The following is a 15,162-nucleotide window of genomic DNA, read 5'->3' as shown; positions in this document are numbered from 1 at the left end:
GCTCTAGCAGTCAAACTTCAGAAAACCCTTTAATCTCTTCTGATTTGTTTAAGCAGTAAAACGCAGAGGTGTGACCAAGTCACTGTGTTGCAAGTCTCAAGTAAGTCTCAAGTCTCTGTCCTCAAGTCCGAGTCAAGTCTCAAGTAAAGACAGGCAAAAGTCGAGTCAAGTCTCAAGTCAGGAACCTTTAATTTCAAGTCATTTCGAGTCATTTTTAGTTATTTTTTTTAATAATTTGCAATTATACATAAAATTCAAATATTAGACCATTTGTTCTTTTTAAAATATGTATTTGAGGTTCATTTGTGATCCTCTTATTCATCTGGTATTCTTCAAATCTGTCAGAAGTAAACAGATGTCAGAAAATAAATTACAGCCTTTCATGAATTACATTTGACTTCAGTTTACTCCTTCTATTCATAAATAAACATCAACACTACAACAATCATAGTTTGCAAAAAATGAAATAAGTATAAATGAAGTTATCACAAGTAAACTCAAGAAGGTCTTTGCATTTATTTTTCTGCTTTTATTTCTAAGTATGTTAGTTTCAGTCCTCCGTAAATATGGGACAGATATTCTAAACACAAAATTTATTTGGGACAGTCACTGTATTTGGTATTTTTTTTTTTTTTCCAAGCAAACCTATACTACTTGGAAATGGGTTCTGTGCGACATGTGACAGTCACGCCGGTCAGTGCATTAAGTCAAAAACAGTTGACTTAATGCACTGACTGCAGTAAACAATATATTGTCAATATAATTTCCCAACGTAGATGTCTTCAAATACACCAACCATCCTTAGATGATACTAGACCCGCTCATCATCATGATGGGACAGAGAGATTCTGTTCCCTGTGTTCAGGTCCAGAATCTGCTTTCTGTTCCGGAGCCCCGCTCACTATCCACCGGCTTCCTGAGCTAACACGGTGCACATTATTTGTGGAGGCATTTGAAGGACCGGATTTATGGTAAATCATCACCAATTTAACCCGGAGTACACATGCTAACACGAAGTTAGCTAAAGTCAACTATCTTACAGCAAAAGAAAAGTGCCACCTACCGATCTTTGTGAAGCTTCAAATGCCGGACAAAGTTGGACGTCGTGGCATCTCCATCCGATATTCTCTTCTTGCATGTTTTACAAGTTGCAGATCGTTTTTTAGTGGAAAGTTCATAACCTACGTAGCCAAAAGAAATTACTCGCGGAAGCATATTCGAGCGGTTATTTCGTATTTCGTTCCCTGAGCTCTGCAGCTTTGCCGCGTTTTTTTAAACGTCCAAATCCTGTTAATTTGATTGGTTGTGCTGCAGCTACGTACACATACATACATAAGGAGAGAGGAAAACCATAGTGACTGTCTGCGCATATTGATACGGAATGAGTGAAATTAATTAATGACGCCACTTTATAAATAATGTGTTTTAAATTTTAAGACTTTGAGTAAAAAATATCAAGTCTTTTCAAGTAAACAGCTTCAAGTCGAGTCAAGTCCCAAGTCAATGGCATGAAAGTCAAAGTCAAGTCCGAGTCTTTGAGCATTTTTTCAAGTCAAGTCTCAAGTCATGATTTTAACGACTCGAGTCTGACTCGAGTCCAAGTCATGTGACTCCCACCTCTGGTAAAACGCTCTTCCTGAATCAGTATATCTCTGCTGCACTGCTGCTGTCATCTACCGGCACACTACCTATATTTCTTTGGTCCCTCAACCATCCCAGAATTTGCCTGTGTTCATAGTTGTTCTCATCACTCTTTAATGCTGAGAAACATGTTCAGGAAGTTGGAGATAAATGCACCACTCCATAGCTAGTACATGGAGAGGTGGAATTGTAGCTTAGATATCAAAGTCAAACTGTATCCGTCAGTTAAAATCTACACGTAAGCACTAGGTTGTCAGAAAAAGCAGTGCAAGAAAGAATGACAGTTGCTCTATCAGTTTTAGCTTATTTAGTAATTCCTGAGTGCTTGTTCTGTTAAAGGGTGGGTATTAGGCAAAATGGACTTTTTGACTTTGTATCATGTTATAATATCATTCCCTTATCAAAAACATACACAGAATGTTAATTTTAATTATTCATGCATGTTTGAAGAATCCTTGAATTCCCGTGGAAGCCATTCAGGTGTGCCTGAATGTCTACCCGTACAAAACGCCACATATTTACAAAAGCTCCACCTTGGAGCTATAGTCTCGAACTTAACTCTGACCCACACAGCTCCACCAGACTAGTGGCAGCAGCAGTTAGCAAACATTTGGTAAAACTAAAATATCACTCCTTTAAAGAATTTGGAATGTAAATAAGTTATGGTCAATTATCTGTAAATCCTTCAATCCAACCAGCATGGATTTCTAACAAAAAGACAGAATGGTAGTTGCTACAACGCTAATGAACCTCGCTTCAAAAATTCTGAGTTATTTCTTAAAGGTGTGTGTTAAAGAAAAGTTATATACACTTTAAAGTGTAGAGTTAATGTGTGGGTGTGTGTGTGTGTGTGTGAATGAGTGAATGCAGTTTGTAATGTAAAGTCCTGGCATAGCCATAAACAACTGATCTATAAAGGCATCTCCTTTTGCATATAAGTTTATATGGAAGCCGGTGGGATCATGAGGATCTCTTCTGAGTGCATCTAAAGCATATCTGAAAGGTCTTTAATTGGAGGAACACTTCTTTAGTCAAGCTCATAAAACAACCAAGCCTTTTAAGATTTTTAGAGTCCAGTCAGGATGCCATCTTCTTTAATATATAAGACTATAAAATATGAATGCGTTATCCTCCAAATTAAAGCGGAACATTTTTAACTTTGCTACATAAAATCCACCTATAGAATAACTTAAAATGTTCTATTTTTCCTTGTCTGACTGACATGGTTGCTCAGTAGGTTACACAATGCAAACTTTTGTCCTCGGAGACCAAGGTGACTCATGTGGCTCATCATTCCTAGGGGAACCGCAGAGGAAATGTGGAGCAGCATTATGACAGTCGTACTGCCATTTCAGAGGAGCCAGCTTCCCTTGCGTCCCAGAGCACACCAGGCACTGGTAAAACTCCCCACACAGGTCATTATTTAAATACTGTTGTTCTAAACAAAGACTGATATTTGATGCATTATTTATGTAGAATATAATCCCAAACCTAATTTTAATATTTGAAACCTGTCCTTAAAAATGTTGTCTTTCATTCTGGAACTACAGAGTTTGTTCTTGTTGTCTTTCTGTCACTTGGCATCTGCTTTGTGGTTTACCTTCTTGCATTTGTGAAATTTCTGAGAGATTTTCCGTTCTTTTAATGTACTTTCCTGGTTCAGTTCTGCTGTCTGATTCAACCCATATTTAATTGTCAACCTACCAGATCATCGCACAGATTGATCCTTTTTGCTAAGTGTTATGAGTTTACACCATGCATGTGAATATAATATCCTATGGGACAGCATCGGCTGAGAAAAAAAAGATATTTTTTTTATTTTTTTTTTACCAGTTATTTGTTAATTCTTACATTGTGTGTGAATTGTGAGACAGTTGTTTTTTGTTTTTAAGCATATGTTCTGACTGATGGCACCTTTTAAATTTTGTTGTCCTTGTGACAATGACAATAAAGATTTATCTTATCTTATCTTAATGCTGCCAATAACAACACTCTCCTGCTATTAACTTTTTACTTTTTTGTATATTTGTTCTACCTTCTCAAACTCCCAGTCGGTCGTATAGCAGATGGCCATCCGTACTTAGCCAGGTTCTGGTTCCGTTAGGCATTTCTTCCTGTAAAAGGGGAGATTTTCCTCCAATCTATCATGCATGAGAGAGACCTAATAGGCACCCTTCTGTCAAATTTTAATCGGAGTTTGATGGATGATTGATTGATGACTAATAGATTTTGATTTCCGGTCACAGGATGCCCCTCCCCCACCTTTCCCACCCATCCCCCCACACAGATCCGTTTTTCCCACGCCTTCAGACCTGTATGAGTTGTAAGAATAATACAAGTAAAGTATGGAAATTATGAGTTTTAAGAATAATACAATTAAAGTATGAAAAACAATAAGTGTTAGATAATTGAGAATAATATACAATATAGTATATTTAAATAGGATGTTGTAGTTACCCCCCGGTTTTAAACAGAATATTTTTCCTGAGACACTGCGGAAACGGGCTCTGCGAGGCAGGTTAAAAAAATCCTAGTTGGGTGATTCTCATGACCTTTGGGGTCAAAACACATGTTGTGCAAGGAAACTCTATGTCACCGACATCCTCTGGCAAAGAATCGATAACAATGATGGTCAGTCTCTGGTTTTAAAACGGAATATCTTCCTGATCGGGTCTGCTATCAGCTCTTGGAATCTGCATATGTCCCCACCCAGACCCCCCTGCCATGGGTGCTTGTCTGTGTGTGTGTGTGGGTGTGTGGGCGGGTGGGTGTGTGTGTGTGTGCGCACCCGTAAGACTGAACACATACCTCTACAGAAAGCCTAGAGTTTTAACTGTTTTACTGCTTTATTTTATGGTAGCACGATTAGTCAGTGCTGACTATGAGTTTGTGATTTCCTTCATCACTTAAATTTGAAACTCTTATAGATTTTTTTTCTGTAACACTTGCTAGTGTGAAACATGTCAGTAAATGTTCATCATTTGTACACGTACTTCTGAAGAATATGTGACAGACAGTAAACAGGCCTACTCAAATTTAACTTTTATCTTTCCGCAGTTAAAGAATTTGTCCAGACTTTTCCAGAATTTGGTCCGGCATCATTGTGAATGATTTTGTTCAGTTTTTTTTCTTGCTGTTGAATCAACACTGATCTTCCCACTACTTCATGTTTTCTCCAAAATAGTAAATCTTGGTTTAAATACATTTGAAACTCATAGATTTTTTTCTGTAACACTTGCTAGTGTAATACATTTCAGGAAATGTTCCTCATTTGTACACATACTTCTGAACAATATCTGTCAGGGACTAAACAGGCTTCGGTGAGGTTGCTCATATGTATCTTTCAGCTTTCCCTCCACCCATTATCTTACACACTTTACTGTGTTCACTAACAAAATATAATACACCTCTAATTCTTTAAATTTTTCATTATTAAAACTTTTAAATGATCAACGTGAACCATCAGTCTGTATTAAAATAGTTAATATAATTCATATTATTTATTTAGATTTGATTTTTAAAGTGTGCCCTTGGATTTATATTGATTTATTGAATGTGTAAATATTTATCAAACTGAATAGCCATTCCGTTTTTTATATAGTATTTTTTTTCTTTTGGTGTTTGTTGCACAAATTTAAATATATGCTGGCTATCAGCCAAAAATTCAATCAGTGAATTTGTGTTTTTTTTCTTAAATACTCCCTCTCACCGAGACTTACTTACATCTTCTGACAACTAGCCCCACTTATAATAACATTGACTAAGTTTGCTATTGGTACACTTTACCTAAAAATAAAAATTAAACATACTCACTACACAACCATGCTCCAAGAGTTGCTCACAAAATGGTGAATTGTTTTGTTACCTTAAAAATGATCTGCAGCTTTTGTTCCTTGATGCTGTCTGTTCACTAACAGACCGTACATCTCTTGTGATTGATAAGCTTATAAATGATCAATGCGAAGCATCAATACGCGCTAAAGAAGATCATATCAGTCAAATTAAGTAAAATATCATTATACTCAAAGCAATCAAAATTATATTTCTCTGAAAGGTCATTTCTCCTTTTCAGGGAGTTTAGACTGTATGAAAGGAATCAGTGAAATATACTATGAAATATTTTATCTGCTGCATCCCCATAATAAAACTTCAATTGTGAATTGAATGATTACATTGCATCTAGATACAAAAGAATCAACCGTTAATTAGTAATCATACTGACTAACAAGATCTGATCAAACAAGAAACCTGACTACCTCAAGGGATTTCTCACATTGGAGAATAAACCATCTGACTTTCTTTAGCCACTAAATTTAACCTTACCAAAGTTTTGCCTTGGAGCAAACAGGTACTGAGTTTGAAGCGGATCAGACGCCTTCAGCCATCTGCTAAAGCTAGACTCCGGCCTTCCTCACTGTAAAATAAAACATTAGACTTAAAAAAACCTCAAGCGAACATCACTTAATTATCATCGACTTGTTGTTTGTACTCATCTTAAGCAAGTGGCAGGAACATTTGGATATAAAAAAAAAAAATGCTTTATAAGTTAATCTATTTAAGTTGAGTCCATGCAACAAGTAAAATAAAATAAAAAAAGTGAACTATTTGAAAGTAGTGAGGATTTAGGGTGGTAAAAGTTTAACATTTTAACATGCCCAGACACTACGCCATTTCTGCTCAAGCAAACCAAAAGGTTTTGAACAGAACAACCATGTCGAATAATGAGACCGTGAATCTTTAATCTATGTAGCAAATATATTGCTGCTGCTGTAAGCAGAAAATAAAAGAAGCTTTGTGGAGAATAATATTTTGGATGAGTTTAAGAATATTGTTTGCCAAAATCACACCGTGTAACTACACTTGTCTTTTATATGTTGCAGTAATTGAATCTTTTGAGGCAATTGGTTACATAAATTAAAGTAAATACGACCTATTTTCCTGCTCCCCATACTTAGCTAGTAATTTGCCAGTTAGCTTCCCAGTCTGAACTTCTGGGCAATGTCTTGATTCAATCAAATTTTCTATCCTGTATATGCTGAACGCTGAACGCTGATATTCTACTATATCCACTCTGTGATTGTTTTGCTCGCTGATCTTCATCGTGCTTTGAATGGAGTATCGGGTTTTTCTTACTTTAACCCACCCAACTTGCACCTGATTGGCATGTTAGCCTTTTGATTCCCTCCCAGCGAGGCGGTGCTTCACAAAGCAAACTGTTTGTCAAACTGTTGATCTGCCTCATGGCTGTTTTAGAAGATATGGTGACTGAGTTTTAGACAGTACTAGCCAGCTCATGCAGCTTGTTTTTACTAGATGGCTATCCTAAAAGTACATATCTTTAAAATATGAATAAATACGTACAATTCCATAATTATTCGATCCAACCCTTATAGAAGTTTTGTAATAATGCAATTCAGGTATTTTTTACATTTTCTGGACTAAAGGAGGATTTCAGTTCAACACCTGTGGTTTCTTAATGTAAGTGTTTCTGCTACTGGACAAGAAACAGGGTTAAAAGAGGATTTAGAAAGCAAAATACAAAGATGATAGTTGTTTTTACCGAGAGCAAGGCTGTGACTAGTTATCAGGACAGAATGAGACCTGTAAAACTGTTGGGTCCATATGACCAAGGAGGGAACCAGTCATCTGCTCCAATAATTTATTAATCTTTAGGAAATATTTTTGGACACAGCCATCTGCAGGAGCAAGATGAAGCAAGAACATTGCAACACCGGATGTATTTTTTCATCCTTCTATCCGTGATTTAAAACTATTCTTAATTTTGTGTCATCTTAAAGATGGAAAGAGTCAATTATTTTTTCACCCATGGAAAAGTGTAAAGTGTTTATTATGAGTAGGATTAACCAAGCTGAAGGAAAATAAAGAAAAAGGATAAATAAATATTCATTGATACAGAACCGAATCAGCAAATATGAACTTATGAAACTATTGAAACCTTCAAGAATTTTATGTTGTGTAAGATATTTAAGAAACTAATACTGAATCTGCGCTCATGAATTTCTTTATTTGGTTGTTATCTCTAAAATACGTTTACCTTTTGTTTTGTTGAACACCAGACATCTCATCTCTTTCCCACAGTTTTTTTTCACTTAGTTCCACTACTGCTGTGGATTTTATAGTCAATGTTTAAAGCCAACAGAGTCTGAAGCGATGGAGGAAATTTACATCAATATGGAACCTGTTGGACAAACTGCATCTAATCACATAGGTAAGAACGAAGTTACAGAGAAATCTAGTATGTATTGAATTCAATTTTGCTAAGGTTGAGGTTTTTGTTAAGGTTCGAGCATCTCCAAAGAGAGGCTCTGCCTCCGTGCGGCTGTCTGTTTGGGAATCCTGAATGTCTTACTTTTGGCTGAACTCATCGCCCTCAGTGTACACAGTGAGTCTTGTTCTAGTCATCTTACAGATGTAAAAAGAGTAAATTTTATGTTTCTGTTATATAAAAAAGGTCATTGTTCCCCTTTTGAAATCAAACTGACCAAATAGCAAGGGTTTAAAAAAGAATAAAGCTTGGTGACTCAAAGTTTTGCAGAGAGGTGAAACATTACCCTAAGACAAAACATTACACATGAGTTTGACTCATTTTCAGCAATGGATGCATTTGCAGCCATTTAGGTTAGCGTGTCTTTAATATCTTTTCTTTTTTCAAACTATTTACCCAACGATTTATTGTTCAGTGTTACCTCAGTTTAAATTCTACAGGTATAACCAAAATCATGAAACTATTTTATAAGTCTTAAGTGAAAATACGGTCTTGCCACTTCTTTTTGCAAACATGGTTGTTAATTTTATTTTTTTTTTCAGCTCATGACATGACAGCAGATTTTTCTGACATCAGCAACATTCTGACCGAGCAGAACAGCAGCAGCAAGTTTCCCTCCATGAACGCTAACTTCACTGAAACAGCTCCACGAGCTGAAGACACTTTAAGGTTGGTCAAAACTTTAAAAAAATTTGGATCTCGTTAAAAATTGAATTCTACTCTGAAATGTAGAGTATAACTAATAACTTTCCTTTTTGGTCTAAATGAATATAATGTAAATGAACAACCTTTATTTTACTTTATTAAGTGCTCTATCATTTGCGTGTGCTGAAAAACAACAATGTAAAACAAACTAAACTTTGATTTTTTTTCTCCTTAAAGGGAAATTGTGTCCTACAGAACGAACAAACATCAGTTGTTCCTGTTCATCCAGGGGCTGCGGAAGAAGAGAAGAGCAGATCCACTAGTGATGGATGATTAGGATCTGTGTTCACTGTGATATTATTCACCAACAATAATGTAGCTTACGGTGCTACATAAAATCCTAAAGATAAAATGTACACTCCCAACTGTTGTGACCTGCATCTAATAACACAACTATTTTACCGCTTGTACTCTGTGTTTTTCTTTCTTGTTAAAATTCTGACGTGATAAACAAACGTTGGAGGATGGTTTTGTGCGGAGGATCGGTTTAGCATGATGCTCTCTGAATGTGTCTTAATGTGACTTTTACTACGAGACTTTATGGAGTTCCAGTTGTGTCCGGTAATAGAGGATTAAATTCTATCTTGGTAGAATTATATTTCTACATTTCCAATTATTTACTATCATTTGTAATAAAGTGATGCCAACACCACGGATTCAACAGTGAGGAGTTTGTTCAAGTCATCCTAAAGATGGAAAGAGTCAATGTTGTGCTGATTCTGAGTAACTGAATGATTAACTGAATGACTTTTTATTCATTTCAGAGTTCAATCAGCGAGGTTATTCATTTTGTGGTGATCCTAGTCTATGAAAGAAAGAAACAAAGAAGGAAAGCAGCAAATGTACATGTTGGTTCCACCGGCTTCCCCTGAAAATACGGATAAATTCAGTCATTGTAGGGTTAAAGTAATTTGAAGAAGGAGAAGCGTATAAACAAGTCAAGTCAATGACGAGTCAATGACATGATGCATTCTGCATTTTTAACTCGGTTAACTTAACTTTTTTTTTTTTACTGACTTTAATACATTTAAATTGCTACGTTGTTTGATAAGTAGAATGGAAATGACTTTTTTGTAAACGGTCTTGTAAATTAGCGTTTTATAAATCAACTGAATTGAATTAAGAAATTTGACCTTCGGATTGGACTGAAGAGAAATGATGAGCAATGTTTTTTGGGTTTGGGTTTTATAAAGCAAAGATTGGTATTTTTAATTTTTAATTTTTTTTTTTTTGTAACATCAAAAGTTCATTTTAGAGGCAAAACTAAGAAATTTTTAAAAATTTCAAATTGCATTTTCCTACATACCGTTGCCTGGTGTTTTAACAGGTACAGGTTGTCAAAAACCATGATCTTAAATTTTATTTACAAAGCAATTTTCAAAGATATAAGTCATAGTATCCTGTACAACATCATTCACAGGTTACAAATACTAAAAAAGTCAAGCATCAGAATCACTAAAAACTCATGACAAAAAAAACTTGTGACAGCAATCTTGCTCCTGAATTTGGGTCAGGAAAATAAAGCTAGAGAAGCAAACTCTTTCACAATTTAGATTTACAGATTCACAGGAAAAGCTACGTTTTCAACAACTATATAGATTTAGAAAAACAAAAAAACAAATTTTAGGCATAACTATTGTATTTTACCTGCCTCATGTGATTTGTTGTATCACTTTATGTAGCATGATTTAGTAGTAGCATCATGTAGTGCGATAGTGACAGAGTGCAACATCAGTGTTTACAATAAGTTTCGTATCTTTAATGACAGGAAACATCATTTTTACATCAGCAGGATGTTAAAAGTCTTGTATCTAAACATCTCATGTGGAGGTTTTTATTGTTTCCTTATTTATTATTTCCTTAAAACCGTTTAAGGAGTGTTGATTTCATCCAAAATTTTAAGGGATTATAAAGGATTTAAAGCTAAAAAACCCCCAATGAAAATGTACTACATGGCATGCATTTGAAGCTTTGACCCAACACAGGGCAGGCTGTACACTGTGATGGAGATATTTGTCTCTTTAAAGATCTGTTCCAGGATCTTTGACACCTTTGACCACTGCAGCTGGTCCAGGCCACAGCCAATTCTGAGGGGGGAGATACGAGACAAGCAAATTGATTAATTATTCCCAATAAAGAAGAAGATTTAAGGGTATTTATTATAGTCATTTATTCACAGTAGTTCCTACAAACCGGGGTATTGATATCCTATTGACACCATTTTCTAAGCAGTGAGATTTCATGTCTTCCAGACTCTGTCTTAGGTTGACATACGTGGGTTTCTGGCTGGCTTTTTTCTTTGTGATCTGAGACACATAATAGGAAAGATACAGTTACCAGATCGAATAATGAAACAGGTTTTGGTCCTGTGCAGTATAATTGTGGTATGTTTACCAGATAGTAGATGAAACGTTGATCATGTGTCAGGACAGCACACTGCCCCGGCAGCTTCTCTATTAGGACATACAAAAAAAATACAAAACAGGATATGATTTAGCATTTGCTGTTGAAATCAGACATTTGAATGAACTGGAAAAACATAAAACATTTTTTCCAAAACAAAGACTTTAGTAACTAGTCTGACTCACTCTGCTCCTTTAACTCTGAGACTCGACCAAACTTCTTCTTGAACATCACCGCTATGCCTGCTCCCATGCGACAGTCTTCACTGATGCAGTGGGCCAAGGATTCATCGCGTGGACAGGAGAACAAATCTCCGGTGACATACTTTAATATCCAGTTGGTTGATTGATAGAGTTCCTCAGTTTTGCCCATGTTCATACTTTCTTAAGCGCAACTTGGAGAAAACTATAACCACAAAGTACCAAGTTGGTAACGGCGCTTACTACAGCCTTGCTTATCCCCTCTACATGTGGCCCCACACTAGGCTGTGTCTCATTGTTCCTTAAAGCACCACCCACTTTGCAGAATTTTTTTTCCAAATTTGTCCGGGGGTTGTTAGTCCCAGTAAACTATAATAAGCTGGATTTTCTGTTTACCTCAAAAATGAACTTTTGATGTTACAAAAAAAAAAAAATTAAAAATTAAAAATACCAATCTTTGCTTTATAAAACCCAAACCCAAAAAACATTGCTCATCATTTCTCTTCAGTCCAATCCGAAGGTCAAATTTCTTAATTCAATTCAGTTGATTTATAAAACGCTAATTTACAAGACCGTTTACAAAAAAGTCATTTCCATTCTACTTATCAAACAACGTAGCAATTTAAATGTATTAAAGTCAGTAAAAAAAAAAAAGTTAAGTTAACCGAGTTAAAAATGCAGAATGCATCATGTCATTGACTCGTCATTGACTTGACTTGTTTATACGCTTCTCCTTCTTCAAATTACTTTAACCCTACAATGACTGAATTTATCCGTATTTTCAGGGGAAGCCGGTGGAACCAACATGTACATTTGCTGCTTTCCTTCTTTGTTTCTTTCTTTCATAGACTAGGATCACCACAAAATGAATAACCTCGCTGATTGAACTCTGAAATGAATAAAAAGTCATTCAGTTAATCATTCAGTTACTCAGAATCAGCACAACATTGACTCTTTCCATCTTTAGGATGACTTGAACAAACTCCTCACTGTTGAATCCGTGGTGTTGGCATCACTTTATTACAAATGATAGTAAATAATTGGAAATGTAGAAATATAATTCTACCAAGATAGAATTTAATCCTCTATTACCGGACACAACTGGAACTCCATAAAGTCTCGTAGTAAAAGTCACATTAAGACACATTCAGAGAGCATCATGCTAAACCGATCCTCCGCACAAAACCATCCTCCAACGTTTGTTTATCACGTCAGAATTTTAACAAGAAAGAAAAACACAGAGTACAAGCGGTAAAATAGTTGTGTTATTAGATGCAGGTCACAACAGTTGGGAGTGTACATTTTATCTTTAGGATTTTATGTAGCACCGTAAGCTACATTATTGTTGGTGAATAATATCACAGTGAACACAGATCCTAATCATCCATCACTAGTGGATCTGCTCTTCTCTTCTTCCGCAGCCCCTGGATGAACAGGAACAACTGATGTTTGTTCGTTCTGTAGGACACAATTTCCCTTTAAGGAGAAAAAAAATCAAAGTTTAGTTTGTTTTACATTGTTGTTTTTCAGCACACGCAAATGATAGAGCACTTAATAAAGTAAAATAAAGGTTGTTCATTTACATTATATTCATTTAGACCAAAAAGGAAAGTTATTAGTTATACTCTACATTTCAGAGTAGAATTCAATTTTTAACGAGATCCAAATTTTTTTAAAGTTTTGACCAACCTTAAAGTGTCTTCAGCTCGTGGAGCTGTTTCAGTGAAGTTAGCGTTCATGGAGGGAAACTTGCTGCTGCTGTTCTGCTCGGTCAGAATGTTGCTGATGTCAGAAAAATCTGCTGTCATGTCATGAGCTGAAAAAAAAAATAAAATTAACAACCATGTTTGCAAAAAGAAGTGGCAAGACCGTATTTTCACTTAAGACTTATAAAATAGTTTCATGATTTTGGTTATACCTGTAGAATTTAAACTGAGGTAACACTGAACAATAAATCGTTGGGTAAATAGTTTGAAAAAAGAAAAGATATTAAAGACACGCTAACCTAAATGGCTGCAAATGCATCCATTGCTGAAAATGAGTCAAACTCATGTGTAATGTTTTGTCTTAGGGTAATGTTTCACCTCTCTGCAAAACTTTGAGTCACCAAGCTTTATTCTTTTTTAAACCCTTGCTATTTGGTCAGTTTGATTTCAAAAGGGGAACAATGACCTTTTTTATATAACAGAAACATAAAATTTACTCTTTTTACATCTGTAAGATGACTAGAACAAGACTCACTGTGTACACTGAGGGCGATGAGTTCAGCCAAAAGTAAGACATTCAGGATTCCCAAACAGACAGCCGCACGGAGGCAGAGCCTCTCTTTGGAGATGCTCGAACCTTAACAAAAACCTCAACCTTAGCAAAATTGAATTCAATACATACTAGATTTCTCTGTAACTTCGTTCTTACCTATGTGATTAGATGCAGTTTGTCCAACAGGTTCCATATTGATGTAAATTTCCTCCATCGCTTCAGACTCTGTTGGCTTTAAACATTGACTATAAAATCCACAGCAGTAGTGGAACTAAGTGAAAAAAAACTGTGGGAAAGAGATGAGATGTCTGGTGTTCAACAAAACAAAAGGTAAACGTATTTTAGAGATAACAACCAAATAAAGAAATTCATGAGCGCAGATTCAGTATTAGTTTCTTAAATATCTTACACAACATAAAATTCTTGAAGGTTTCAATAGTTTCATAAGTTCATATTTGCTGATTCGGTTCTGTATCAATGAATATTTATTTATCCTTTTTCTTTATTTTCCTTCAGCTTGGTTAATCCTACTCATAATAAACACTTTACACTTTTCCATGGGTGAAAAAATAATTGACTCTTTCCATCTTTAAGATGACACAAAATTAAGAATAGTTTTAAATCACGGATAGAAGGATGAAAAAATACATCCGGTGTTGCAATGTTCTTGCTTCATCTTGCTCCTGCAGATGGCTGTGTCCAAAAATATTTCCTAAAGATTAATAAATTATTGGAGCAGATGACTGGTTCCCTCCTTGGTCATATGGACCCAACAGTTTTACAGGTCTCATTCTGTCCTGATAACTAGTCACAGCCTTGCTCTCGGTAAAAACAACTATCATCTTTGTATTTTGCTTTCTAAATCCTCTTTTAACCCTGTTTCTTGTCCAGTAGCAGAAACACTTACATTAAGAAACCACAGGTGTTGAACTGAAATCCTCCTTTAGTCCAGAAAATGTAAAAAATACCTGAATTGCATTATTACAAAACTTCTATAAGGGTTGGATCGAATAATTATGGAATTGTACGTATTTATTCATATTTTAAAGATATGTACTTTTAGGATAGCCATCTAGTAAAAACAAGCTGCATGAGCTGGCTAGTACTGTCTAAAACTCAGTCACCATATCTTCTAAAACAGCCATGAGGCAGATCAACAGTTTGACAAACAGTTTGCTTTGTGAAGCACCGCCTCGCTGGGAGGGAATCAAAAGGCTAACATGCCAATCAGGTGCAAGTTGGGTGGGTTAAAGTAAGAAAAACCCGATACTCCATTCAAAGCACGATGAAGATCAGCGAGCAAAACAATCACAGAGTGGATATAGTAGAATATCAGCGTTCAGCGTTCAGCATATACAGGATAGAAAATTTGATTGAATCAAGACATTGCCCAGAAGTTCAGACTGGGAAGCTAACTGGCAAATTACTAGCTAAGTATGGGGAGCAGGAAAATAGGTCGTATTTACTTTAATTTATGTAACCAATTGCCTCAAAAGATTCAATTACTGCAACATATAAAAGACAAGTGTAGTTACACGGTGTGATTTTGGCAAACAATATTCTTAAACTCATCCAAAATATTATTCTCCACAAAGCTTCTTTTATTTTCTGCTTACAGCAGCAGCAATATATTTGCTACATAGATTAAAGATTCACGGTCTCATTATT

At 35.6% G+C, this 15,162-nt stretch overlaps 1 protein-coding gene across 1 annotated transcript; it reads right to left on the bottom strand.

Annotated features, from left to right (window-relative positions):
* Positions 1-9,827: 9,827 nt before the first annotated feature.
* LOC116718234 (ADP-ribose glycohydrolase OARD1-like) lies at positions 9,828-11,680 on the bottom strand. The gene is made up of 4 exons (XM_032559984.1): positions 11,221-11,680; positions 11,027-11,085; positions 10,826-10,938; positions 9,828-10,719 (listed from the first exon to the last, which is right to left on the bottom strand). Exons 1-4 carry the CDS (start codon positions 11,411-11,413, stop codon positions 10,581-10,583), a joined length of 504 nt encoding a protein of 167 aa, XP_032415875.1. The 5' UTR covers positions 11,414-11,680; the 3' UTR covers positions 9,828-10,580.
* Between the last annotated feature and the right edge of the window lie 3,482 nt (positions 11,681-15,162).

Source organism: Xiphophorus hellerii, chromosome 4 (assembly GCF_003331165.1).
Source record: "Xiphophorus hellerii strain 12219 chromosome 4, Xiphophorus_hellerii-4.1, whole genome shotgun sequence".
NCBI lineage: Eukaryota > Metazoa > Chordata > Actinopteri > Cyprinodontiformes > Poeciliidae > Xiphophorus > Xiphophorus hellerii.
This window is presented reverse-complemented; position numbering and strand designations above follow the sequence as displayed.

Bases quoted from the DNA above. Each gene is read 5' to 3' on its own strand.
- LOC116718234 (XM_032559984.1), bottom strand. From the start codon at position 11,413: ATGAACATGGGCAAAACTGAGGAACTCTATCAATCAACCAACTGGATA. The intron at 11,086-11,220 runs GTGAGTCAGACT...ATGTCCTAATAG, and splicing joins CTCAGAGTTAAAGGAGCAGA to AGAAGCTGCCGGGGCAGTGT. The intron at 10,720-10,825 runs GTTTGTAGGAAC...CTCCCCCCTCAG, and splicing joins AATAGGATATCAATACCCCG to AATTGGCTGTGGCCTGGACC.